Source organism: Myxine glutinosa, chromosome 3, assembly GCF_964187855.1.
Source record: "Myxine glutinosa chromosome 3, kmMyxGlut1.1, whole genome shotgun sequence".
NCBI lineage: Eukaryota > Metazoa > Chordata > Myxini > Myxiniformes > Myxinidae > Myxine > Myxine glutinosa.
This window is the reverse complement of record NC_136263.1, coordinates 97,648,597-97,675,127: the sequence shown is the minus strand read 5'-3', so window position 1 is coordinate 97,675,127 and position 26,531 is coordinate 97,648,597. Positions and strand designations below refer to the sequence as shown.

At 46.0% G+C, this 26,531-nt stretch overlaps 3 protein-coding genes across 7 annotated transcripts in view; 2 read left to right on the top strand and 1 right to left on the bottom strand.

The window, feature by feature from the left end:
- The first annotated feature begins 6,526 nt into the window (after positions 1-6,526).
- On the top strand, positions 6,527-12,524 carry LOC137423352 (G patch domain and ankyrin repeat-containing protein 1). Its single transcript, XM_068110398.2, has 2 exons — positions 6,527-6,708; positions 11,105-12,524. Exon 2 carries the CDS (start codon positions 11,116-11,118, stop codon positions 12,217-12,219), a length of 1,104 nt encoding a protein of 367 aa, XP_067966499.2. The 5' UTR covers positions 6,527-6,708; positions 11,105-11,115; the 3' UTR covers positions 12,220-12,524.
- Positions 12,525-16,463: 3,939 nt separating this feature from the next.
- On the bottom strand, positions 16,464-19,083 carry LOC137423349 (piggyBac transposable element-derived protein 4). Of its 5 annotated transcripts, none has more exons than XM_078774307.1 (3): positions 18,930-19,083; positions 18,515-18,610; positions 16,464-18,378 (listed from the first exon to the last, which is right to left on the bottom strand). In XM_078774307.1, the coding sequence occupies exon 3, from the start codon at positions 18,369-18,371 to the stop codon at positions 16,620-16,622; it is 1,752 nt and encodes a 583-aa protein (XP_078630433.1). In that variant the 5' UTR covers positions 18,372-18,378; positions 18,515-18,610; positions 18,930-19,083; the 3' UTR covers positions 16,464-16,619. The 5 variants fall into 5 exon arrangements, with proteins under 5 accessions (XP_078630433.1, XP_067966493.2, XP_067966494.2 ...); XM_068110392.2 differs by having other exon boundaries at positions 18,704-19,068; XM_068110393.2 differs by having other exon boundaries at positions 18,857-19,068.
- A 646-nt stretch (positions 19,084-19,729) lies between these two features.
- Positions 19,730-26,531, top strand: part of CIAO3 (cytosolic iron-sulfur assembly component 3) — a 30,302-nt gene continuing 23,500 nt past the window's right edge. Inside the window, exons 1-2 of the mRNA XM_068110397.2 lie at positions 19,730-19,983; positions 23,248-23,343. Coding sequence (XP_067966498.2) covers positions 19,918-19,983; positions 23,248-23,343 — 162 coding nt within the window. The 5' untranslated portion in view covers positions 19,730-19,917. The remainder of the gene's footprint in view (positions 19,984-23,247; positions 23,344-26,531) is intronic.

Genomic DNA, 26,531 nt, shown 5'->3' with positions numbered 1-26,531 from the left:
TGATGAAGACATTCTCCCGTGTAACTTGGAGATGGATGCTTACCTTCACCAAGGAAATTTATGTGACCATTTGCCTGGATCACACTGCAACATATGAAAGAAAGGCGATCACTTACTCTTGTTCGAAGGCTTGGAACATTCATCACATCAGAAGTTGCAGGACAACGACACCTTACCTGCAACCTCTGTGAAATGCGGGGACATATGTTATTACTTCACCAACTTCCGGGGAGCCAGCATGGAGCTGCAAACCAATGGCTGTGCCTTTTCACAACAGCTGTGCACGATTCTGCGGGCCACTCCTGGTATGGACCATGGATGACCTGAACACCATGGTCCCAACATCATTGTGGATGCATCCGGCATCCCTGTTCCACATCTTGCTGGCCAATCAACGTCACACCAATACTTGCTGCCCACTCACAATGAGGGAGGAGGCAAGTCGACTACAACTGGGTGAAGGCCTTGTTCAGGAATTACTATGGTTTACAGCAAAAAGTGGCAAGAATGCTACATGGAGAGCAGGGTCAGTCTATGACTCCGCAATGTTACCACAACAGCGAAATCCTACACGAAGTAGTGCAGGTGCTATGAAGACATTAGGAGAAAATGTTTCATACCTGGATTCAAACACAAGTGATCAGCCCTTCCTTTCAAACAAAGTCAACATTTGTGTGGAGGCAAACGTTTTTGCCAGATGGTGCAGATGCTTTACAAAACTTGAAAATGAAGTGAAATTGTTGTATCTTGGTGATGGTGAAGTGTTGTTTTGAAAAGATATTTGTGATGCAAATGCAATAGATTGAACAATATGGAAGGAGTCAATGACCAACGAAATGTTTTGTGATTCTTGCAGGATGACGGTGTATGCCTAAGGGAATTTGATTACCAAAGTTATGGTTTGAATACTTGTATTGATATTTACTTGTATATATTGATTATTTACTTATACTTGTAATGATGTTTACTTGCAGTGATTGATTATTTACTTATACTTGTATTGATGTTTACTTGCAGTGATTGATTGTTTACTTATATTGATGTTTAGATTAATGGTTAATATAAACAAAAACAAAAAGATGAGGGAATTGTGGAAATGTAACTCATTGATTGGGACTGGTAACGAAGCAGATAGACGATTTCGTAAATGAATGTCAGGAATGTGCACGAACATGGTAATCTCTTGTCCACCTGGTCACAGCCCCAGGCTGGAGCACCCCCCTATTGTTTGGTAAATGGAACTCGCAGCAGGAGGGGAGCGAGCTGGTGCCAGTGAGGCGACCGAGTAACGTTTGCGGAGAACGGATTAGAAGCAGCGGAGAAGGGATTACGATTTCAGCGCACAGAGGATTAACTGAAGTTTGCCCATATAAACAGAAGAGACTTTGAGTCAAGGAGCACTCATCCTCAGAAGCCCTGCCCGACGGAATGAACGCGTACCAGGAGTACGGCGCTGCAGCCACGAAAGAGGGACTATGCGGATAGAGTTACCTGGTCCATTGAGTTAAACGGTATTATTTGGTATTGGAATGAAGTGAACTACCAGTTAATAAAGTTGTGATCTTTCGTAAACCTGGGACATCATTGGAGTCTTGAGTCTCACACCACTTCCCCGACACCGTCATCGTTCAGGAATTTTTTCAGGAAATGTGCAGTTGTAGCGTGGTGCTACGCACGCAACTTGTTTGCCAAAGAAGGTAAGCCACAACGCGTAGGGTCAAATGAGTCTTTATTGTAAAGCTCAAACTGTAGCACTGACTTGCTCGGGGCTGCGAGCCCCGTGTATATCCCGAGGCCACGCCTACCCCTCAGGCGTGGCCGACACCCACTTGGTGCGCGGAATGATGTCACCGCGCCAGCGAGCCATCGTGTCCGCCACACGCGCCCCCCCAGAATTCCCGCGCACCTGAAGGGTCAGTTTGCGGGGCAAACGGATGACCCGGCCAAAGCGCCCTCTGGCGGCTGGCGGCGTCTGGGATGCCGGGATGCCGACTGGGATGCCGCTGGTGGCATCTGGGATGGGTGCAGGACAGGGTGGAAGCGTGCCGGCGGGGCTGGGCGGTGCCGGGGGTCCGCCCACCGGGGGGCGGCCCAGACACGGGGGCCGAGCCGCTGGCGGGGGGTGGTCCACGTCGAGGTGGGCCGGCTTGAGGCGGTCCACGGAAAAGCGGTCAGGAGTACCGCCGATGTCCAGGATGAAGTGTTTCGCCACGGTCTCCAGCACGCGGAAGGGCCCGTCGTACGGGGGCCGCAGCGGTGTCCGGTGGGCGTCGTGGCGGACGAACACGTACTCCGCCGTGCGAAGCTCCGGGGCGACGTGCGTTGGCAGGCACCCGTGGTGCGCCGTCGGCACCGGGGCGAAACTCCGGGCGGTCTCCTGCAGTGCGGAGCGCTGCTGCGCCGCGGACCATGGTGCCGTGGAGTCGGGGAGGAACTCGCCCGGCACCCGCAGCGGTTGTCCGAAGACCAACTCCGCCGCGGATGCGCGCAGGTCGTCCTTGGGTGCCATCCTGAGGCCCAGCAGGACCCAGGGGAGCCTGTCGACCCAGCCACCGTCGCGGAGGGTGGCTTGGAGCATGGCCTTTAAGGAGCGATGGAAGCGCTCGCACAGGCTGTTGGCCTGGGGGTGGTAGGCCGTGGTGCGGTGCAGCTGGACGCCGAGCCCCCGCGCTACCGCCCCCCAGAGCTCTGAGGTGAACTGGGGGCCGTGGTCAGACGAGATGTCCGAGGGGGTGCCGAACCGGGCAACCCAGGTGGCGATAAACGCCTGCGCGACGTCCGCCGCCGTCATCGCCGCCAAAGCCACGGCCTCCGGCCACCGGGTGGTGCGGTCCACCATGGTGAGGACGTGGGTGAAACCCCGCGAGGGGGCAGAGGTCCCACCAAGTCCACGTGAACGTGGTCGAACCGACGTTCGGGCACAGTAAACGGGGCCAACGGGGCCTGGGTGTGGCGGTGCACCTTTGCGCGCTGGCACGCGAGGCACGTCCTGGTCCAATCGCAGACGGTCTTCCGGAGGCCATGCCAGACGAACTTGTCGGCGACCAGCCTCTGGGAGGCCTTCATGCCCGGGTGGGACAGGCCGTGGATGGCGTCAAAAACCCGGCGCTAGCCCGCGGGCAAGATGGGGCGAGGCCGGCCAAGGGAGACGTCGCACAAGAGGGCCGTGCCCACACCGTCGAACGGCACCTCGGTGACGCGGAGGCCCATGACGGCGGTCCGCAAGGCCTGGACGTCGGGGTCGGCGGTCTGGTCCGCCGCCATCCGGGCATAGTCGATCCCGAGGTGGATCGCGTGGGCGATGGACCGGGAAAGGCAATCCGCCACCGGGTTGTCCTTCCCTGCGATGTGCCGGATGTCCGTCATGTACTCGGACACGGCCGAGAGGTGACACTGCTTCCGGGCCGACCACGGCTCGGCGACCTTGGCCATCGCGAAGACCAGGGGCCTGTGGTCGACGAAGGCTGTGAACGAACAGCCCTCGAGCAGATGGCGGAAATGCCGGACCGCCAGGTGAAGCCCGAGGAGTTCGCGTTCGAAGCTACTGTACCGCCATTCGTGCGGGCGGAGCTGCCGGCTGAAAAACGCCAGCGGCTGCCAAGCTCCCTTCACCCATTGCTCGTGCACCGCGCCCACCGCGTAGTCCGACGCGTCGGTGGTGAGGGCGATCGGTGCATCGGGCGCCGGGTGCGCGAGCATGGTGGCGTTAGTCAAGGCGAGCTACGCGCCCGTGAACGCCGCGTCCATCGGCTCGGTCCAAGCAACGTCACCTTTGCCTGGCTTACCCCGGAGGGCCTCGTGCAGGGAGCGCAGGAGCTGGGTGATGCGGGGCAGGAACCGGTGATAAAAGTTCGCCATGCCCAGGAACTCCTGGAGCCCCTTGATCGTGCGGGGGCGCGGAAACCCCCTGACCGCCTTCACCTTGGTCGGTAAGGGGATGGCCCCGTGCCTGGTGACGCGGTGCCCCAAAAAGTCGATTTCGGCGATGCCAAACCGGCACTTGGCGGGGTTGATGATCAGGCCATGCTGGCCCAGGCGTTCGAAGAGCGTGCGGAGATGGCGGAGGTGCTCCTCACGGGACGCGCTTGCGACGAGGATGTCGTCCAGGTAGACGTAAACGAAATCCAAGTCATGCAAGACGCTGTCCATCAGCCGCTGGAACGCCTGAGCCGCATTCTTCAACCCGAAGGGCATCCGCAGAAACTCGAAGAGGCCGAATGGTGTAGTGACGGCCGTCTTCGGTATGTCTTCTGGCCTGACGGGGACCTGGTGGTAGCCGCGGATGAGGTCCACCTTGGAAAAGAGGGACATTTTCGCCAACCGGGCGGAAAAGTCCTGGATGTGAGGGACCGGGTAGCGGTCGGGGGTGGTAGCATCGTTGAGGCGGCGGTAGTCCCCGCACAGCCGCCATCCCCCGCCAGGCTTCGGCACGATGTGCAGCGGTGATGCCCAAGCGCTCTTGGAGCGCCGCATGATGCCCAGCCGCTCCAGCGTAGCGAACTCCGCTTTCGCCACCGTGAGCTTCGTCGGCTCGAGGCGGCGTGCCCGGGCGTAGACCGGTGGCTCGACAGTGGGGATGTGATGCTCCACCCCGTGCTTGACGGCCACCGCTGAGAAGGTGGGCCGCGTGAGGGCCGGGAAACTGGCGAGGAGGCGGGTAAAGTCATCCGCTGCCGGAAGCGTACAAACCAAACTCACTGGGACGGAACCGTTTAGCAAGCCACTTGGTGAGCCGCTCGGTGAGCCGCTCAGTGAGCCGCTCAACAAGCTGCTCAGTGAACAAGCGAGCGAGCTAAAGGTTTCGGCCTGGACGAGCCTTCTGTGCTTCACGTCCACCAACAACCCATTTGCGCATAGGAAGTCCGCACCGAGCAATGCCATGGGCACGCTGGCGGTTACGAACGACCATTGAAAGCGCTGCCTTCCGAACCGCAGGGAGAGGCAGCGCTTCCCGAATGTGCGTATGGGTGTACCGTTGGCTGCAAGCAACGCGGGGCCCCGACCCGCGGTTCGCTTGTCGGACGCGTGGGCTGGGATGACGCTTACCTGCGCTCCTGTGTCGCAGAGGAAGCGGCGCCCAGACAAGGTGTCCGTAATGAATAAGAGGCTGCCGGAATTGCCGACGCTCAGGGCCGCTACCGAGCGTCGGCTCGGTCGTTTCCCGACTTGCCAAACGAGCACGGCGGGCAACACTTCATAGCCTTGTGGCCGAACCTGGCGTGGAAACGGCACCAGGCTTGCGGCGGGATCGGCGGAGGCCGCGGCTTTCTCCGCTGCAGTGGTGGTGGGCGGGGCGTGGCGGCGGCCACGAGGTGTGCATGCGCATCAGCCTCGGGATCCATGAGGTGTGCATGCGCATCAGCCTCGGGATCCGCGACGGCCGCACCGAAGCTCGCCCGCGTGTCACAAGCCGCGAAAAACTTGTCGGCCTCGACGGCCAGAGAGCAGGGTTCCCCTATTTTGGAACCGGCCAACGCGAGGCGTACCTGTGCCGGTAGCTGGCGTAGAAAAAGCGCCCGGAATAAAAAATCCGGGGCTTTGTCACCCAGCAACGGCAGCATGTAGTCCATCCGTACCGATGGTCGTGTATCGCCGAGTTCGGGAAGGTCCAGGAGGCGGTCCGCCCGTTCGAGCTCCGTGAGGCCTGAGAGGATGTCAAGTACAAGTTTCGTGTGCTCTCGTAAATCTTTGTCCAGGAGTAGTTCCTATGGACTGATTATCATGGAAGTGTTATTTTATGGATCAACAGTATTGCCTTATTAGTGATACACGTTGTTAAATACGCACATGAAACTAAACAAAATGACAAGTAATATAAAGTTGCAGCAGTTTTATTGTCACAGTTGTGTCAGCTTCAAAACATATGTACACGTATCATGTGCAGCTTCATTTATTGTTCACAGAAAATATGTAGTGTATAAATTTCTACAGAAACATTTCAAACATTACTATATCCATTGTTACTTCACCAAAAAATAATTTTTATGATTCATTCACCATGTGGAATTAGTTGACGCAGTTAGTTGCGATCGCAGTTCTCACACATGAACGCGTCGTCAGGGCCTTTGTTTGCCCTCTAAGATGGCGTCGCCATTGGTTGTTAGGTGCTTCGTGACGTCATCGCATAAGGTCAATTGGGAAAATCCGTAAATTCCTTCAAAAATCTTCTCCAGACGCACGAGGCAGAATGCCACCAGATTTGGGTTACAACATTAGGCCATGTCCCAGATGAGCCGCAGGCCCAGTGGTCCTACTTTTCATGAGAAATGTCTATCCGCGTTACCAGAGCAAAATAAACCAAAAGGAATCGGTCAAGGAAGTGCACCGATTAAATCGCGGACGTCACTTCCGCCGGCACAGATATTCGCATCATCGCATTGGCCAATAGAATCACATGAACGGTAATCCGACAAAAGCTAAATATTCATGGTGTTGAAATAAATAAATAATGTATGGGTTCTTTTTTAAATCACCATAAATGCTGCGTGGTTGCGATACTATTTTCTATTTCTATTTTTAGCAGCTGGACCCGGAAGTAAACCTCTGTGAGGATATGGCATGGATTGTTTTTCCGGTGCTCTCCAGAAGTTGTTTAATCGTACCGGTTACGACTTAGAATCGATTGTGTGTCTGAACAAGAATCGTGTGTGGAGTTACGGGGGCACTGCAGCACCCGGGGGCTCGTACTGTACCTGGTTCTTCTTTCAGGTGCGTTTGTCTGTTTGTCTCGCTGTGTTGCGTGAAATTTTATCCGTTTTTACGACGTGTTTGTTAAAATTCTCGGGACAACATAAATTTGAACACACGTTTTTCGTTTCCATACAACTATATCATTATCAATATGAATATGATACATTATATCCAACAACTCCAAGTCCATCGTGAATCGACCTTTTGATGACATCATTGAGGTGTATACTCGATTATGTCATCCATGGGTCATTTCACATCACACAGGTATTGATGTCTGTTACTTTCACATCGCACAGGTATTGATGTCTGTTACTTTCGCATCACACACAGGTGTTGATGTCTGTTACTTTCACATCACACAGGTGTTGATGTCTGTTACTTTCACATCACACACAGGTGTTGATGTCTGTTCCTTTCACATCACACAGGTATTGATGTCTGTTGCTTTCACATCACACACAGGTATTGATGTCTGTTACTTTCACATCACACACAGGTGTTGATGTCTGTTACTTTCACATCACACACAGGTATTGATGTCTGTTACTTTCACATCACACACAGGTCTTGATGTCTGTTACTTTCACATCGCACAGGTATTGATGTCTGTTACTTTCGCATCACACAGGTCTTGATGTCTGTTACTTTCACATCGCACAGGTATTGATGTCTGTTACTTTCACATCGCACAGGTATTGATGTCTGTTACTTTCACATCGCACACGTATTGATGTCTGTTACTTTCACATCGCACAGGTATTGATGTCTGTTACTTTCACATCGCACAGGTATTGATGTCTGTTATTTTCACATCACACAGGTGTTGATGTCTGTTGCTTTCACATCGCACAGGTATTGATGTCTGTTACTTTCACATCACACAGGTATTGATGTCTGTTACTTTCACATCGCACAGGTATTGATGTCTGTTACTTTCGCATCACACACAGGTATTGATGTCTGTTACTTTCACATCACACAGTTATTGATGTCTGTTACTTTCACATCACACACAGGTGTTGATGTCTGTTACTTTCACATCACACACAGGTATTGATGTCTGTTACTTTCACATCACACACAGGTATTGATGTCTGTTACTTTCGCATCACACACAGGTGTTGATGTCTGTTACTTTCACATCACACAGGTGTTGATGTCTGTTATTTTCACATCACACAGGTGTTGATGTCTGTTGCTTTCACATCGCACAGGTATTGATGTCTGTTACTTTCACATCACACAGGTATTGATGTCTGTTACTTTCACATCGCACAGGTATTGATGTCTGTTACTTTCGCATCACACACAGGTATTGATGTCTGTTACTTTCACATCACACAGTTATTGATGTCTGTTACTTTCACATCACACACAGGTGTTGATGTCTGTTACTTTCACATCACACAGGTGTTGATGTCTGTTACTTTCACATCACACACAGGTGTTGATGTCTGTTACTTTCACATCACACACAGGTGTTGATGTCTGTTACTTTCACATCACACACAGGTGTTGATGTCTGTTACTTTCACATCACACACAGGTATTGATGTCTGTTACTTTCACATCACACACAGGTATTGATGTCTGTTACTTTCGCATCACACACAGGTGTTGATGTCTGTTACTTTCACATCACACAGGTGTTGATGTCTGTTACTTTCACATCACACAGGTGTTGATGTCTGTTACTTTCACATCACACACAGGTGTTGATGTCTGTTCCTTTCACATCACACAGGTATTGATGTCTGTTGCTTTCACATCACACACAGGTATTGATGTCTGTTACTTTCACATCACACACAGGTGTTGATGTCTGTTACTTTCACATCACACACAGGTGTTGATGTCTGTTACTTTCATATCACACACAGGTATTGATGTCTGTTACTTTCACATCACACACAGGTCTTGATGTCTGTTACTTTCACATCGCACAGGTCTTGATGTCTGTTACTTTCACATCACACACAGGTCTTAATGTCTGTTACTTTCACATCACACACAGGTCTTGATGTCTGTTACTTTCACATCGCACAGGTATTGATGTCTGTTACTTTCACATCACACACAGGTATTGATGTCTGTTACTTTCACATCACACACAGGTGTTGATGTCTGTTACTTTCACATCACACACAGGTGTTGATGTCTGTTACTTTCACATCACTCACAGGTGTTGATGTCTGTTACTTTCACATCGCACAGGTCTTGATGTCTTACTTTCACATCGCACGCACAGGTCTTGATGTCTGTTACTTTCACATCACACACAGGTGTTGATGTCTGTTACTTTCACATCACACACAGGTGTTGATGTCTGTTACTTTCACATCACACACATGTATTGATGTCTGTTACTTTCACATCGCACAGGTGTTGATGTCTGTTACTTTCACATCACACAGGTATTGATGTCTGTTCCTTTCACATCGCACAGGTCTTGACGTCTGTTACTTTCACATCACAAACGGGTCTTGAGGTCTGTTACTTTCACATCGCACAGGTATTGATGTCTGTTACTTTCACATCGCACAGGTATTGATGTCTGTTACTTTCGCATCACAAACGGGTCTTGAGGTCTGTTACTTCACATTGCAAACAGGTTGGTGGCCTCTCTGTATGTTGTTGCCTCATTTTGGTCTTACTACCTCTCTTGATTATGTCCCATCCAGGTTTCTGCATGGACTACACAGTCAGCTGGTAACCCTCTTCTTGTTAAACTTCCAAAATCCAGGCTCATTGATCACCTCCAGTAATTTGTTCCCCTTTTCTCTCACCTGTGGATCCAACTTCCCCAGTCTGTTCAGTCCCAAATCTTCACTCTAGGACTTGAAGGCGGCTGTTCACCACTACCTGATGTCATCCTCAATCCATACTCATGATCTCTTCTACACTAAATAACCTCATTCCCAAGCATTCCCTTTTTCTATGTTATTGTGTTTTTCTCTCCTCTACTTTACCTCTTTTCGTTTGTTAATTGTTTATTGCTTTGTTCCTTTTTCTGTTTCATCGCCACCTTTCCCTTCTTCTTCTTCTTGCTGTGTTTTATCAACTCTGCCACCGAAGGTGGACAGAGGTCATGTTTTCAAACATGTTTGTCTGTTTGTTTATGAACACGATATCTCAAAATGTTGTGCATGGATTCAGACTAAACTTAGTGGACAGGTTGAGTGTGTAAGAAGGAAGAATTGATTCGATTTTGGTAACGATCCGGATCCGGACACAAGTTTTAAATTTATTTTTCACCATTGAGAGATAGGGCCAAAAACGACATATAGCACTATATTTCAAAAAGTTTTTTTTTCTTTTTTCTTTTTTTGTATACAGAGTCGAGGCTCGTGAAAGAGCTAACATTTATCAAACAAACAAATCAAACAAACAAGCAAACAAAGTATATAAAAAGGGGAGCGGTCGACAAGATGGGGAGAGAAGGGGAGCAAGTGCACACAAACACAACATTTGAGAGCAGGGACATCGGGAGATGTTTTTGGAGGGAGAGGGCCTGGGGGGAGGCAGGATAGGTATAAAACGCAAGGACACCAAGGACTTCCAGGAAAGAAGTCAAAAGTCACCTCAAAAAAGTGGATTTGGGGTGAAATTAGCGGGGGTAGAAAAGATCAAGGTTTTGGATTGGGGAAGATAAGAGATGGTGGTGAACAGCCGTTTTAAAGACCTGGAGGGAGGAGTGGGATTGAAGAGAGCGAGGGAGTTTGTTCCAGAGGCAGGAGAAAAGAGGAATGAAGGAGTGAAGGTGAGCAGAGAGTCTTGATTTTGGCAGTTTAACCATAAGAGGGTAGCAGGCAGATCTTGTGCGACCTGTAGGAATATTTGGGGGACAGAGCCCAGAGAGAGCTGGGGGGGCAAGGCCGGAGAGGAGTCGGTAGAAGACGGAAAGACCACCAACCTGCCTGCGGTGATTAAGTGAAAGGCCCTTGGAGATAGCGTCATCGCGGGAGATTCCAATGATTCTGAACGCTTTGGTTTCAATAGCGTGAAGACGAGCTAGGTGTGAGGCAGGTTATGACAACACGAAGTGGATGAGTTGAGTAGGCAACAAGATCAAGCCTATTCAATTTTGGTTCAGGTCCGAATCCAGATCTGGCCTCTCAGTGGGATACAAAACGTAACCTGTTCAGCTTGGTGGAGGTATGTGCTGTCCTGAGTGCCCACTCTCGTTTAGACTAGAGAACATGTCCATTGGCATTTTATTATCATCTTCGCTGTTGTCGCTAATGTACTTGAGTAACCTCTGGTGTGATGAATTATTTATTTTTGCCTATGTCCCATGTTGTACCTTGCACAAGTGTAGTTGAAAGAGGTGGGATGTAAAACTTCATTTTTCAGATAGAGCCACTAACTTAGTTATATGATTAACATTTTTGTCACATTTGTGTTTTTACAGGGCATGTACAAATGTACTACGTGAGACGTGTAAACTTCATAACAGCTTCTAAAGAAGGAGAAGCTTGGAGGGATGGTGAGAGGAGAACAGAAGAAAAAGAAAAGGGTGAAAGACCACCCACAGAGACTCTCAATGGTCATGAGGCAAGAACATTTTATGAGAATCTCTTGGCCTCTCCTGGAGCTCAGACTCAGCTTGGCACTCGTAAGTTAACAAAATTCAAGGTGTCCAGCCGATCAAAGGTGTCAAGGACTCGATTCGCAACCAACAAACACAAGCTGCCAAATGCTTTGTCTGTGCCCAGCTCTGTTGTTGTACCCCAATTTGTGTCTGAAGCAGACAGACAAAGGGCGGGTCACCAGCTTTTGCGTCTGGCACAAGACGGAGACTGGAAGAGCATTGATCAGAAGTTAGGCAAAGGCTGCTGCGATGTTTTATTTTGTGATAGTTATGGCTGGAATGCTTTGATGTGTGCGGCGTTCGCAGGACGTGCTGACGTTGTGCGACACTTGTTGGAGCTTGGTGCTCCATTGAAGGATATTAAAGACACGCAAGGGCGTAACGCTTTGCAGCTGGCAGCAGAGGCAGGTCACAATGAAGTTTTTGAAATGCTGCAAGATTTTGAGAGTTTTACGTCTCGTAAGAAAGCAGAAAATGAAGCGGCATCTCAGGAGAAGAGATACTGTCCACAATGTTGCATAGAGTATAACGTCGATGGAACAAGTCATGAAACATCAACAATTCACATTTTCAACAAAAACCAGCCACTGCCCAGCACATATTATCATATCCCTGACAATAATGTTGGTTTTCGTCTGCTTCTTAAAAAAGGTTGGGATCGTGAGGTTGGCCTTGGACCAGAAGGGGCAGGCCGAAAGTTTCCTGTTAAGACCGTGCTCAAACGGGATCAGGCTGGTTTTGGTTTTGGCTCCATCCCCAAGGCCAAAGTGACACATTTTGGACCAGGTGATGCTGAAGCTATACAGCCAGCAGTCTTGCCAAAGAGGAAAGAAAGAGCCGCGACTCTCGGATGGCAGGCTGAGAGCAGATCGGAGGAAAAGCAGAGGATGTGGGAGCGACAGCTGAGAAGCTACATGAACACTTGTGATGAGTAACATGAAGATAGGGAATTCGTTTTGTGCTTATGCATTACTTTTATTGCCACAGGATATATGATTGTTGTATTTCTACACATATTGCAGTTTTATTACTATGTCTATCAGTCAAATGAATGGCGACCCTGCCGTTTAATATTTGACAAAACCCAAATTGAAACATACAGGACATAACAAAAGTACGTGCACTGCTTCTGCACCTATAATTCAAACGTTTGAGATATGTTTCCCTACTTCCAGATTGATCTATCTACTTATCACAAGGACGGAGCAGTGTTAATACCATATTAAAATATGCAATGTGGTGTCTGTCTCTGTGTCTGTCTGTTTTTTGTGACCACGATACATTCAGTCATTACTTATCCAATCTCAACCAAACTTCACAGGAGGACTAAGGGTCACACGATGGAGGATGTAGCGACTTATTTTGCCTCCCCCTCAACCTCAAGAGGGTTTTCCGCCTTGGGTGAGATCCATGTTGAGGTATATATCACGTTAAGATGGCTAATCATGGCATTTTTCCAATGCCGCTTCCAGTATTAAAAGTAATAACAACAATGATAACATTATTGTTATTTCAAAACAATATTAACACTAATAATATCTCCTCTCCCCAAGGTGTATTATATATAGCTTATTGTGGGGAAAGCCTACCAGAAGTAAACAAAATATTATTACGTTTTTGAAACAGTCGCTAAGTTGCTGTTTAACACTAGACTGAAAGGTAAGAAAACCGACGTTTTTTGTCGCTTTTCGGAAAACCGGTCCAAAAATGTAACCCCAGGCAAGAAACTGCTGTGGTAGAACCGATGATCTTTTGTAGAGCATGGTGTATGACGACGATTATATTTGCAGCAACTGACTTCCTTGTCATTATTTTGTTGAAGATAAAATAATTTGTTTACCTCCTCAGTATTTACATTACACTCTGCTGATGATATTGATGGTTTTGCAATTCATCTCCAAGTGTGGGACAAGTGTTGGGCATGACTTTTGGCAGATGGTGCACCTGGTTAAACATGTGCAATAATATTGAATTGCTGAATGGGCATATCTGCTGCAACTCGATATATCAGGAAAATAATCCAGGACGTAATGATCAGCTTCAATCGTTTCGCACGTTCAGCTTGGGACAAATAGTGAAGAGTTACCTGCACCAAAGAATCCTTCCAAAATAACTTGTGCGGATGACATTTTATCTTTTGCACCGCTCAAATGAAAAGCAATCCTTTGATAAATAGAATGGTCTTGTTCCTCATTTTCCCAGAATTGTGTCTCAGCGGAAGGAGTTTGGTGATAAACATTTTCACACAATTCTTTACTATCCATAAAAATGTAGAAAAAATAATTTCTCTCATTGATCGACTTCAAGATGTTGGCTATGCAGCGGCATTGTAAAATGTAGAAATAATTTTTTTGCTAACATGATGTCCAAAAATGTTTTGTTTTTTGACCTCAAGATGTCACAACCGTCGTTCACCACAGTACTTTCACATGAAGATGGATTAGCAAATGATAAAGTGGTTAAATGGCATACACAGAAGGCTTTCACAAACTATTGCCACCCTGGTAATGATGACGATGTCATCATCAATGTACCAGACTCTTTTGCAGTATGGGCACTGCCAAATAAGTCTATTGACAAGGGTCAAACTGGGTGGTTTGCCATTGCAGCCAGTCAGGGCAGATATTTGGGCAGAGTGTGAACGATTATTACTTGCCCCTCTTCATGAAAGAAACCGATAGATTGTTAATATCCAGCAGCGACCAGTGTTGACAGATGGGTCCTACAGATTAACCTCTTTCTGATGGATGGCGCATACATTGATCCATCGCCATGCCAGCAAAGCATTACGTTGGCAGTTTCTAGCTGGGAAGAGATTCTATCCCATGCTGGACAGCTCTAAGAAAAGCAGGAGAAAAGAAAAATATGGCACTGAATCATGTAAATATTTTCACACGACTAGCCTGATTAATGCAAGGAATGTTGCACCCTATTGGGCCTGTTTATACTCTATGTTAGTGTTGAAAGAGTCTCCCTGGGATGAATAGTCTATACTGTAATCACGTGTGTGCTCAACCTCCCCACCCAGTGGGGTAGGGTATAATTCTCAGCAAGTAAGGGTGGTTAAAGGAAAAATCAATTTTTCAAAATCCAACACATTGTCAAGGAGTGTGTTTTTGTGGGCACTGATGGCAGAGGTGTCTTTCTTTGTCTTGCCTTGAAAACAATCCATCTCCCCTTTGCCATCTTTTTCTGCCTAAAATACTTTATTTTCAACTCATTAAAACTGTGAGAGCACTATGATCTTTGAAGATCTTAGGGATTGTCAGTGCTTGTGACAATAGTAACTTACCTGTGACAATTTTTCGAAACATGCTTGTCGAGATACCTAATGTATGAATACATTGGTGCTATATTGGAAGTCCTCGCTTGCCCTTTTGACTGTTGGCCTAGACACCAACACTGCACCACAAAGAGGTCGATAGATGCCGTTCAGTTACCTCACCGTGTGATTTCACGCCACAAATATATGGGGCGACACTTTATTACCAATGGAAAAAGTGGACAGCGATGTTGTATCGTGCTGATGAAGCCAGTAAGTCAGAAACAAGAAACCACTGTGGTGTGTCGCCTGGACCCCGCATTGCATTGTCTGGAACCCACGTTGCCTGGACTCCGCATTGCATTGTCTGGAACCCACGTTGCATTGTCTGGACCCCGCATCGCATTGTCTGGACCCCGCATCGCATTGTCTGGACCCCGCATCGCATTGTCTGGACCCTGCATCGCATTGTCTGGACCCCGCATTGCATTGTCTGGAACCCACGTCGCCTGGACATCGGATTGCATTGTCTGGAACCCGCATCACATTGTCTGGACCCCGCATTGCATTGTCTGGACCCCGCATCGCATTGTCTGGACCCCGCATCGCATTGTCTGGACCCTGCATCGCATTGTCTGGACCCCGCATCGCATTGTCTGGACCCCCGCATTGCATTGTCTGGAACCCACGTCGCCTGGACATCGGATCGCATTGTCTGGAACCCGCATCACATTGTCTGGACCCCGCATCGCATTGTCTGGACCCCGCATCGCATTGTCTGGACCCCGCATCGCATTGTCTGGACCCCGCATCGCATTGTCTGGACCCCGCATCGCATTGTCTGGACCCCGCATCGCATTGTCTGGACCCCGCATCGCATTGTCTGGACCCCGCATCGCATTGTCTGGACCCCGCATCGCATTGTCTGGACCCCGCATCGCATTGTCTGGACCCCGCATCGCATTGTCTGGACCCCGCATCGCATTGTCTGGACCCCGCATCGCATTGTCTGGACCCCGCATCGCATTGTCTGGACCCCGCATCGCATTGTCTGGAAACCGCATCGCACTGTCTGGAACCCAAGTCGCCTGGACCCCGCATCGCATTGTCTGGACCCCACGTCACATTGCCTGGAACCCACGTCACATTGCCTGGAACGCACGTCACATTGCCTGGAACCCACGTCACATTGCCTGGAACCCATGTCACCTGGAACCTGCGTTGCGTCACCTGGACCCCGCGTTGCGTCACCTGGACCCCGCGTTGCGTCTCCTGGACCCCGCGTTGCGTCTCCTGGACCCCGCGTTGCGTCGCCTGGACCCTCTGTCATTGGCTCACATCCTCGTCCGAAAGGCTCCTACCCAACACGGCAATGTCCCCTCCCCCTGCATGCCAATGTCCCCCCCACCCCCCCAAAATCCCACCACGTGTTCCCTGCCACCCCACCCAATTTTCTGCTTCCTGGCAGCATCCTGCCACACCATGCCCATAGGCATAATCCCTTCTCCTGCATACCCCTGAACCATTATATTCTCAAACCCTTCCTAACTGTATGGATAACCATTAATTGAGAACAACCAACATATTACTGTCATTGATTTCTTCAATTCAGTTACTGGCTCATTGCTAAATCTCCAAAAAGGAGATGGAAAACAGAAATGTTCCTTTCACGGGATGACGTAGAATCCTGTCTCTCTCGCGCTATTCTTTCTTCTGTTATGACAGGCCCCATGCCCTGGGCCCTGATGATTATGGTGGTGGTCTCTGTCACTGGAATATTTCTGCATTCTTCACTCGTGTGTCCATATACGAACTCCTGGAATACCGTACTCCTGGAATACCCTGCGTTAGTACCGTGGGGTGTTTGAGCACCCCAACTTTTAAATATTAAAATGAGGCATGTAAGTAAAAACAGCATGAAGTTTTACTCATTTATTTGGTGAAGGTATGCAGGATTATACATCATATTATATTTCAGTTTGATTTCATAGTACATTCGTACATAAATACAGCAAGACAATAATAGAAAACAAAATATATCAAAACTCATTAGCTACAGCAGAAACACCCTCATCACTCAGTTTCATCACCCGATGTTGTATTTTGGCACTCAATGCAACTGACAAGCAACTTGCTGTGTTCTTTACACGCGTGTTCACCACACTGGTTACACACTGTTTTCACTTTACGATCGCGTGACCTGGGACAGAATGCACATCTCTTTGCCCCCTGTGACGAGTGGGGTTGTGGGGGCATTGGGCATGCAGGTAACCTTCTTTTGATTCCTTCCCTGAGATCCTTCTTCAGACGTACGTTTTGCATTCTCCTCTTCAGAGTATCATCTACAAGTTGCATAGCTACATTCTTGATGAAACTTCGGCGGTTTATCTTTTCCTGAGTGGTGTGGCAGTATAGGATGTAGGAATTTAAGTTCGAGATGTTCAGAAGAGTATAGAAAACAGTCATGGGCCAACGACGGCTATTTCTTGAAGTGTCATACATGGCTGCCATCTGATCGACCATGTCAACGCCTCCTTTAGTTGCATTGTAGAAGGTGATAATTTCTGGTTTATTCTTATCTCCACTATTTGGGTCAATTTTATCATCATAGTGCATGCTGCTGACAAGAAGAACATTTTTCTTCTTCTTACTCTGCGGGATGTATGAAACTAGTGTCATTTTGTCCGTGAAACCAAACATGCTGTCATAATTACATCTGTTGTTTGTCTCTAAGAATTCCTTCGGAATTTCAGGCTTGTTTTTTCGAAGTGTGGCCACCACACTCAATTTATGGTCATCAAGCAGCATTCGGACTAGTGGGAAAGTAGTATACCAGTTGTCAAATGTGACATTTCTACCTGATCCTGAGATCTCTGAGGTAAGCCTTGACACAACAGCAATGGCTGAATTGTCTACCTTGAATGGGACATCAGGCTGTTTTCCTGCGTATATTTCGATTTTACATACATAGTAATTTTTTGCATCCGCCATTGCCTGTATCTTTATTCCATACTTGGCTGGTTTGCTCGGTATATATTGTCTGAAGGGACATTTACCCCTAAAGGCTACAAGCATCTCGTCAATTGTTACAAACTCTGATGGGGAATAATTTTTCAGACAGTTGGTAACAAACATCTCAAAGAGGTCTCTAATTGGGGCAAGCTTATCCACTATCCTTCTTTCAGGGCGTGTTCCTTTACTATCGAATCTTGTGCAGCATAAGAGGAAACGGAAGCGATGTAATGTCATTACCAATCTGAATATCTCTACACCAGTGCCATCGTCATTCCACAAATCATCAAGGTTCGTCCTGTTACTGTGATAAAGGCCAGGTAAAAGTAGTAAGCCGAGAAACGCTTTCATCTCCACACTGTCAGTATCCTTGGCCTTGGTCGTCTGAGCATAATTTGGTCTTTTATCACTGATAATCTCGTTGGTCTTGCTAACCAATAAATCTACCATTTCAGGAGTGATGAAGAGGCTCCAGAAATCAGTAGGAGTCTGTGCATTTAGGGCTGGCCCTTTTGGGCCTTGTCTTCCCCGAAATACATTATGAGGACGAGCACGAACGAATGCACTGGGTACTTTACTCTCCCACCATGTTTTTTTGTTTTTTCCTTGCCACCCTCCCCGGGTGGCCCTTTTTCGTTGTGGCTCTTGTGGTAGATCATCAGTCTCCGAGTCATTGCAATCAGAGTCAGCAATATGCTCATCCTCCTCGACGAAATCTAACTCACAATCACTGTCATCTTCTGGATCACTTTCAACGTCAAGTTCGTCCAACAATTTCCGTATCCTCTCATTCTCAGTTTCGCAGTCCGCCATTTTATATCTGTAAGGGATGGAAACGAATCAAAATAAACCAAAAATAATAAACGCACATAAATATTCTGAATAATAAATGTACTCAAATTATATTTCCTTTGAAAAGAAACCAAACTAAATACTACTAAATCTTGCACCCGTACCCTGGGGTATTGAGAAATGACGTCGACCTCTCACAAGAGTTCCCACAGGACTGTGAAAAATGTTGAGCGCACTCAACACACAGATTCGTGAAGCTACTGCAAAGAAAACGGATATTAGTTGCGCGCATCTATGAATAACATCAAACTAACAGCAAAAATTGGGGTTTCCAAACACCCCATGGTACTAACGCAGGGACAGAGATGCTGGAATACCGTACGCCACCGGAATACCGTACATCCAGCTGTGTATTCCTCTCCGCAACCACATATTTGTCTGTCTACTATTTTAACCATCTAACAATGATGAAATCCTGCTCACAGTCATATCGATCACCTCCTCACCCTTGTGGTCACGTGTTTTTCCAGCAACACCACGTTGACGTGGTTAACTCCCAAAATCCAGGTTACTCATCACCTGCACTCTTTCGTTCCTCTTTTCTCCCCTTTCTGTAGCCTTCTACCGGATGTGGTTCAAGTAATCAATCCTACTCATCTCTACTTGCCAGGACTTCAAATTGGTGGTACATACACCGCCATCTCATGTTCTACCCATCATCATCCCTAGATTCCCTAGTCCCTACTCACAATATTTTTTTTACTCCTGTTAGCCATGCCTAGTCCTTTACTTGCAGGTTACTATTGTATAAGCTTGAGTTAGTGAAAGACAGGTCTAGTTAGTTTTCCCTTCCTTTGCCACTACTTGCGTCTGTGATAGCCATGGCGGTGTTATGCGTGGTAGAACCCTTGTTTTGAAGTTGAGACGAATTCGTCCATCTGGTTCTACTTCATACTTTGGTTCGTGAAATCGAGTTTTCTTAGCATTCGTGTTTTGTGTTGTAATTTTGTTTTAGAAATAGAATGTAAACGTCTTTGCATGCGGATGAAAAACCCTTCAAACATCACATCACTAGCATTATCAGGGATCGTTTCAGTTCTTATCCTTTTCGTTTTATATATAATTCTCTCTACTTTCTTGCGTTTTTAAACCTGTCTTTTCTCCTCTCTGGTGGTCAAAGTGAAAAGATGTGTTAATATTATGCTTGTAGCTGTGTGGGACCCTCAGGATACACTGTTGGTGTATCGCTTGCTCGGCATGAAATATCCCCGGCTCACCTTTTTACATCTTTATTTTAATATGCGATAAATCTCACGTTTGAGAAAGATGAATACGCTTGGAGTGTGGTGCACATTTTTATTTCAACAATTAATGATTCGACACAATAAGGGATCGATTCGTGATTACTCGAAAGCGGACGAGTGGTTCCTGATGCTGCAACTTTTACGCGATAAGGGTTTGCCTCGTCGACTTGCGACGTTTCGCTTCGTATGTTCATTGCAGAGACGTAAGGAGCTGTAGAACGTATCAACGTGAAGCGGCACTTCAGCTTATAGAGAGTGAAGACATGGCGATGCACATGAGTGGAGTCCTCCGCCTCACGGACCTGGATGACTTCATCGGCCCTTCTCAGGTCGTCGCAACACAAACGCGGATGCTGACTGATCATGATGTGTAACTTGGACACTTGGTGTTTGTTCGTTTTAGTAATTTGTAATCGAGGAACAACTTATTTAAATTGAATGTTACATTTTAAACACAAATAGGAAGACAAGTTTTTCCTTTTTACAGTACGTACGTTGATCGCGCATGCGCATAGGAGAGATAATATTTATCCTCGCCAAAGGAGATGGTATTGCATTTGAGTCCGTTTGTCTATTTGTCACGGGCCTACAGGTCACAATTCTAAACCGATCGTCACGAAATTTCACCACGTTGTATAAGTCGTCCCAATCGAGAAGCCTATTGATTTTGAGGTCAAAGGTCATCTGGAGGTCAAATTTCTAAAATCACCATTTTAAAACCGATTGACTTGAAAATTGAATAGCATTTGTATATCAAGTCACTTAATTGGGAAAGCAACTATTTTTGAGGTCAAAAGGTCAAAGGTCAACTCAAGGCCAACCTTCCAAAATCATTTTTCATCTGAAAAATCGTCACTTTTCATCCTATTGACCCGAGCTTTGATCAAGATTGTCAATTTTAATCTTGAGAAAATGGACAATTTGCTGTATCAATAGAATTTTTTTTCTTGGAGAGGGAGAGGGGGGCGGATTTTGCAAGTATCGTGCTTTGCATGACGTCTTCTTGTTACTTGCAAAATCGAAGATTTTTCAAGTATATTGGTCGGTTGCGGTTGTGGTTCTGTTTGTCTGTCTGTTTGTCACCGGCCTACAGGTCACAATTCCAAACCGATCGTCACGAAACTTCACCAAGCTGTAAAGGTCATCCCAATTGAGAAGCCTATTGAGTTTGAGGTCAAAGGTCATCTGGAGGTCAAATTTCTAAAATCGTGATTTTAAATCCGATTGGCTTGAAAATTGAATAGCATTTGTATATCGAGTCACTAAATTGGGAAATGAATTATGTTTGAGGTCAAAAGGTCAACTCGAGGTCAAATTTTTAAAATCAACAATTTTAATCTGAAAACCCATCAATTTTCACCCGATTGACTTGGAAATTAAACAGCATTTGCATATCGAGTCACTAAATAGGAAAACCAACTATTTTTGAGGTCCAAAGGTCAACTCAAGGTCAAATTTTCAAAATCATCAATTTTCATCTGAAAACCCATCAATTTTCATCCGATTGACTTGAAAATAGAACAGCATTTGTGTATTGCCTCACTGAGTTGGGAAACCAACTTTTTGAGGTCAAAATGTCAAAGGTCAACTCAAGGTTAAATTTCTAAAATCATCATTTTTCATCTGCAAAATCGTCACTAATAATTATGACGTCACAGGTCACGTGGTACGGGTGCCATCTTGGAAAATCCATAAAACTTTGCACCTCCATATCTCTAAAACCAATGGAGAAAAATTGAAACATGTCTCATCGTCAAGTACTCCCCATGGGGAACAACATATATTCATTATGACGTCATAATTAGACAAGTAGAACGCTTGATCCGCTCAGTTTGAAATTTCTTGAGCGTGAACTACACAAACATTGTATGTGAGAATTAAATTGATGACATCATCGTTCACGTGGTTCGGCAGCCATATTGGATTGAACATAAATCTACATCAATAAACCACCCAAACACAGCAGCTAATAAACACCACTCAAAATACAAACACGTCCTGGCTAGGGTCTGCAATCTCTGATTGCTCTTTCTTGTTTTACTCTGTTACCTGCCTGGCAATCAAACAAAATTTAAAATCATTCCAAACAGAAAACTTGCTGTTTTTAAAGATGGTATAAAGGACACGCACAGCAGGCACGAATAACTAATAGAATGTGTTCTATAGGGTAATGTAACTATATTTTTTACGCCTTTTACAGTCTTTATTTTATTTAAGTTGAATTATATACTTGAACACTGCAGAACACAAATTGCCTTCATAATACTGCCAAGGACCTACAGTTTTGCAGTACATTGACATGTTAAATAAGGTAGTGTATAACACAGATTCGATAGCGATAAACTTAAAAAAAAAAATAACCACCTTTAGAGGCCATTGTTTCCCCCGCAAAGCGGGGGTTGGCCTTTTTCGGGAACCGTGGTTGTTGTTGTTTTTTTGGTCCCCTTTTTGAAGCAATGTTTTACGGCCGGATGCCCTTCCTGACGCCAACCCTTTTTGCCACCTTTAACGACAAACAGGGAATTACCAGTGAACTGGTACTCAATTAGCCGACCTCTGAAGGATGACAGGCTGAGTCAACCCCCCTGGCGTTAATTCAGCGATCGACCGGGATTCGAACCCAGGATCGTAGGATCCTAAGCCGGCACCCTAGCCGCTAGCCCAACACCAAGGACTAAATATAGCGATAGCGATAAACTTACGAGAAGATATTTTAAAGCGATCTTTAAAATCATTATTGTATGCAAATTGTAGTGTATACTTGAACACTGTGTCGGGTATCGTGTTCTATGAGCTCTCTAGTTTCCGTCACTGATAGCTGCGTTACCTTTATTATCCCCCAAGCTTTTTGAAAAAAAAAGAACATTTCATTTAAGACATTAATTGAAACAATATCTTATGTTACCAAAATATTTAAAACACAAATCAAAACAGTCTTGTCGTTTGCAAAACTTCAAAAATCCTTTGCAAAATGCAATATTGGGACTTGTGTGTGTGTGTGTGTGTGTGTGTGTGTGTGTGTGTGTGTGTGTGTGTGTGTGTGTGTGTGTGTGTGTGTGTGTGTGTGTGTGTGTGTGTGTGTGTGTGTGTGTGTGTGTGTGTGTGTGTGTGTGTGTGTGTGCGCGCGCGTGCGTCACAAGCTCGTGATTCTGCCACTTTGGCATGCCAACAATTGGGTTCATTTGGAGCTCAATGAAGAGTTAAATTGGTGTCACTTTATTTGATAAATGGTGTGGGAATAGCCTCTGGATCACAGGTCTGTGGCATCTGCTCGCCAAAAATCTGCGAGGGAAAATTGTACAGTTCAGCCATCGTTTGAGTTCCAGCTTTATCGTGCGATAATACCTGTCGGGTGTGGCTGCGTCCTGTCTGGAGGTTACCATCTATGCGAGAATTTTTTTTTTGTATGTGTTTGTATACAATTTTAACACGTCATGCTTAACCCAAAACATCTAAATTGCATGGTTAAAGTCATGTTTCCACTTTCACTATATCGTGTTCTGCAATGTTTGTTGTCATTATGAATTTGGTGCATTTCTTGTGTGCACCACGCAACTTTGTCTAACATTTTAGCTTTTTTTTTTTTTTTTCAGGAGTGCATAAAACCTGTGAAGGTGGAGAAGACTGCAGCAAAAACAGGAGTGAAAATTAGCATTGATGATTATGGCAATTATGTAGAAATTGATGAGGTGAGTTTTTTAATCTCCATTTTAAAATAAACCAGCAAATTTTTACATCGGACTTTTTGGTAAAATGTAAACACAGTGTTCGCCACATGCCTTTGAAAAGCACCTGAACATTGGTAAAGAAGTACGTGTCAAGTGTTTATGATCCAGTTGGGGGGATGTGAAGTGAAGGACGTTTTTTGAGGGTGAATGGTGAATGGAGAGTGGAGTATGAAAGGTGGTGCCCTCCAGTATATTTGGCTAATGGACACCAAAGCGTTCCAAAACTAGAAGGGCATTCGGTAGAGCGCATACCTCTGCCAGGCTAAACAGTTTGTTTGTATGCCACTGATGGGCCGGATCTGGATTCGGACCTGAACCAAAATCTAATCGGCTTGCTCTTGTCAACCTACTCGTCCGCCAAGTTTATTCATAACTCGTCCATAACTTTTTAAAATATGTTATAGTAGTAGAGTTACCCGGCATTGCCCAGAAAATAAAGTCAGTCACGTGTGTAGTGGGCTTTTTATAGTCAGAGGAAGCCACGCCCCTTGGGCACTCCTCTAGTCTAAATCTGATGCGCCCATGTTTTTTTGTCGTGAAAAGTTATCCCCCATGGATCCCCTCTTCCCTCTCTAAGTCGCTTCCTTAGGCTGTCCATAAGGCACAACCGAACAAACAGACGTTCACAAATAGGGTTATAGATATCACTTTTCGTCTGATCTCTCAATGATGAAGAATCACTTAAAAACTCTACCTGCGGGATTCGGATCTTCACCAAAATTGAACCAATTCTTCCTTGTCACACACCCAACCTCTCCACCAAGTTTCGTCCAAATCCAGCCACAAATATTTGAGATATCTTGTTTACAGACAGACAAACAAACAGACAGACAGACAGGGGTGAAAACATAACCTCCATCCACCTTTGGTGGCGGAGGTAAAAAAGAGACTAATTATCATAGCAGAAATGTAAATATGCTATCATAGCAGAAACATTCCCCAAAGTTAAAGCACATGTTAAAATGTCAAATTAACAGTTGTGAAAATGAGAGTTTTCATGTTATTTACAAGTTATTTACAAGTATGTTAGGTAGTAGGTTGTAGACAGCAACCGCCCAGGGTAGTACTACCATCCTGACTTCGGAGTGTTAAAGTGGTGCCCAGAACCATCTTACACTCTCCGTGTCAGGATTGTTGGTTTTACTTTCTGTCTCACTCAAACTACAGCAACTGGGCTAGCTTCAACCTCTCTTTCTTGCAAACAAACATCATACACTTTTCATCATACACTTTTCTTCTCTTTTATTTAGCCTTGATGGTCCAGCCTCGATGATGGCTGTATAGTCCGTGTCTGGAGCCTCCAACATAAATTAAAAAAAAATTAAAGGATGATGGTCGTCGCTAATTGACCGTTAACTGTACAGACTCAATTTAGATTTTAGATGAAGCAGCACTGAGACACGACCTGTCGACTCGGGTTCCATTAAAGAGCAAAGCAACTCTTTCTTTTGGTCGGGGAAAAGTGAATCTGACCCGTGTATACATGGAGTGTTTTTTCTATCAGAAGCCAACTATTGACATGTTGTGAACACCCCATTCCTATCAGTGACCATCTTGTGAAGTTCCAAAGTTCACCAGTTCGGGAAGGGTCAACATCATTATCCCCATGGTTTTTGAAAAAAATAGGGGACATTGTAATCTGCTATGTCTGTCTGTCTGTCCGTCCATCATGCCATCTCGTCTTAAATGGTTGGGCAGAAATTCACCAACCTTGGTAGTTATGATCTGCACATGGTACGATGGTTCAAGAGCAGTATCATTTTGGCACCACCACCTGGAAGGACTGTGCATGACGGAAGATTCCTAATTGACGATTGGCTTTGGAGGCCACCTTCGAGTCATGTTTTGCCCAAGAACGATTATGGATAATAACTTTGAGGTCCAAAGTTTGAATAACTGAACTTCTTCAAGAGGATTGTTAAGGAAGTAGATGGGAGAGTTTGTTACGTATTACCTCCCCAAATCCCGGTTACGGTGCACCTCATTTTCAGACTCTGGAGCAGGAACACGGCAGAAAGATTTGTTATTTTGCGTTTTCTAATAAACCATGGTAAAACCACACCAATGCAATTGTAGAACAAAACAAGTAATTGCATGAAGAACTCTCACATACACAATAATAACTATTAAAGAAAGTACAATGAAAATGTCACTTGCATCAAATGAACAATACATATGATGGTACCATCATTCCCCAATGCTCTCAAAGCAAGGAACTCATGATACGCCAAACGTGAGTGGGATGTAACATTCCCCAAAGTCCGTGCACGGATCTCCACGCTGGTTGAAGATCGAGGTCGTGCAGAACGGCAAATCAATAGGCCGTTCTGCACGGACTTTGGGGAATGTTACAAAGTAACATTGTAACATTTAACATTTAACAAAGTAACATTTAACATAACAAACATTAGCATTCAGGGCTAATGATTTCCGTATCATTGGTGCGACTGTGGATGAGGAGTTAAGAGGTGAGAGGTCGATATGGGACTTGAGCCAATAGGCAAACCAACGGCAATCAACACGATGAGGTTGATACGGAAATCCCAACGGCAAAACAAGATGCACCAAGCGGACAGCCTCTTCTTCTTCGAGGACAAAATGGCGTATAGGCTCGTAATGGAGGCATTTGATTTCTCCAACGATGACTCACACTTGGTGATAAACCCTGAGACGCAGGTTTAATTGCACTCGCAATGGATGACAATGTTGCGGGCAATCCCTACCCCGGGAAGCCTCAACTAATTCGCGACCAATATCAAAAAAGTCCGCTTGCAGCCTCGATGCGATTCACGGCTGTATCTCTATCATGGCCGTTCTTCTCCTCCTCATCCTCCTCCTTCTGGTTCTTTGCCGCGTTTTCCCTTTTCCTCCACAAACATTTCTTTTTACCTTTTACTAAAGTAATCTCCATTTCACACAAAAATCTTAACAACAAAATTTCCTGAAATGAAAAAATCCTACAAGTATATAATAACAACACAGGCTGAAGTGACGGATCCGTAACAAGTTCAACAGATGTTCTCTTCAGAGAGAGATAGAGTGTGAGATTTGTCAGGATTGAAAGACATATTCAAAGTGTTTGAGCAGATTGTGATTCTAGTGCAAGAGGACAACACTACTGTATTAAGAAACCTGGGCTAATTTGTCCA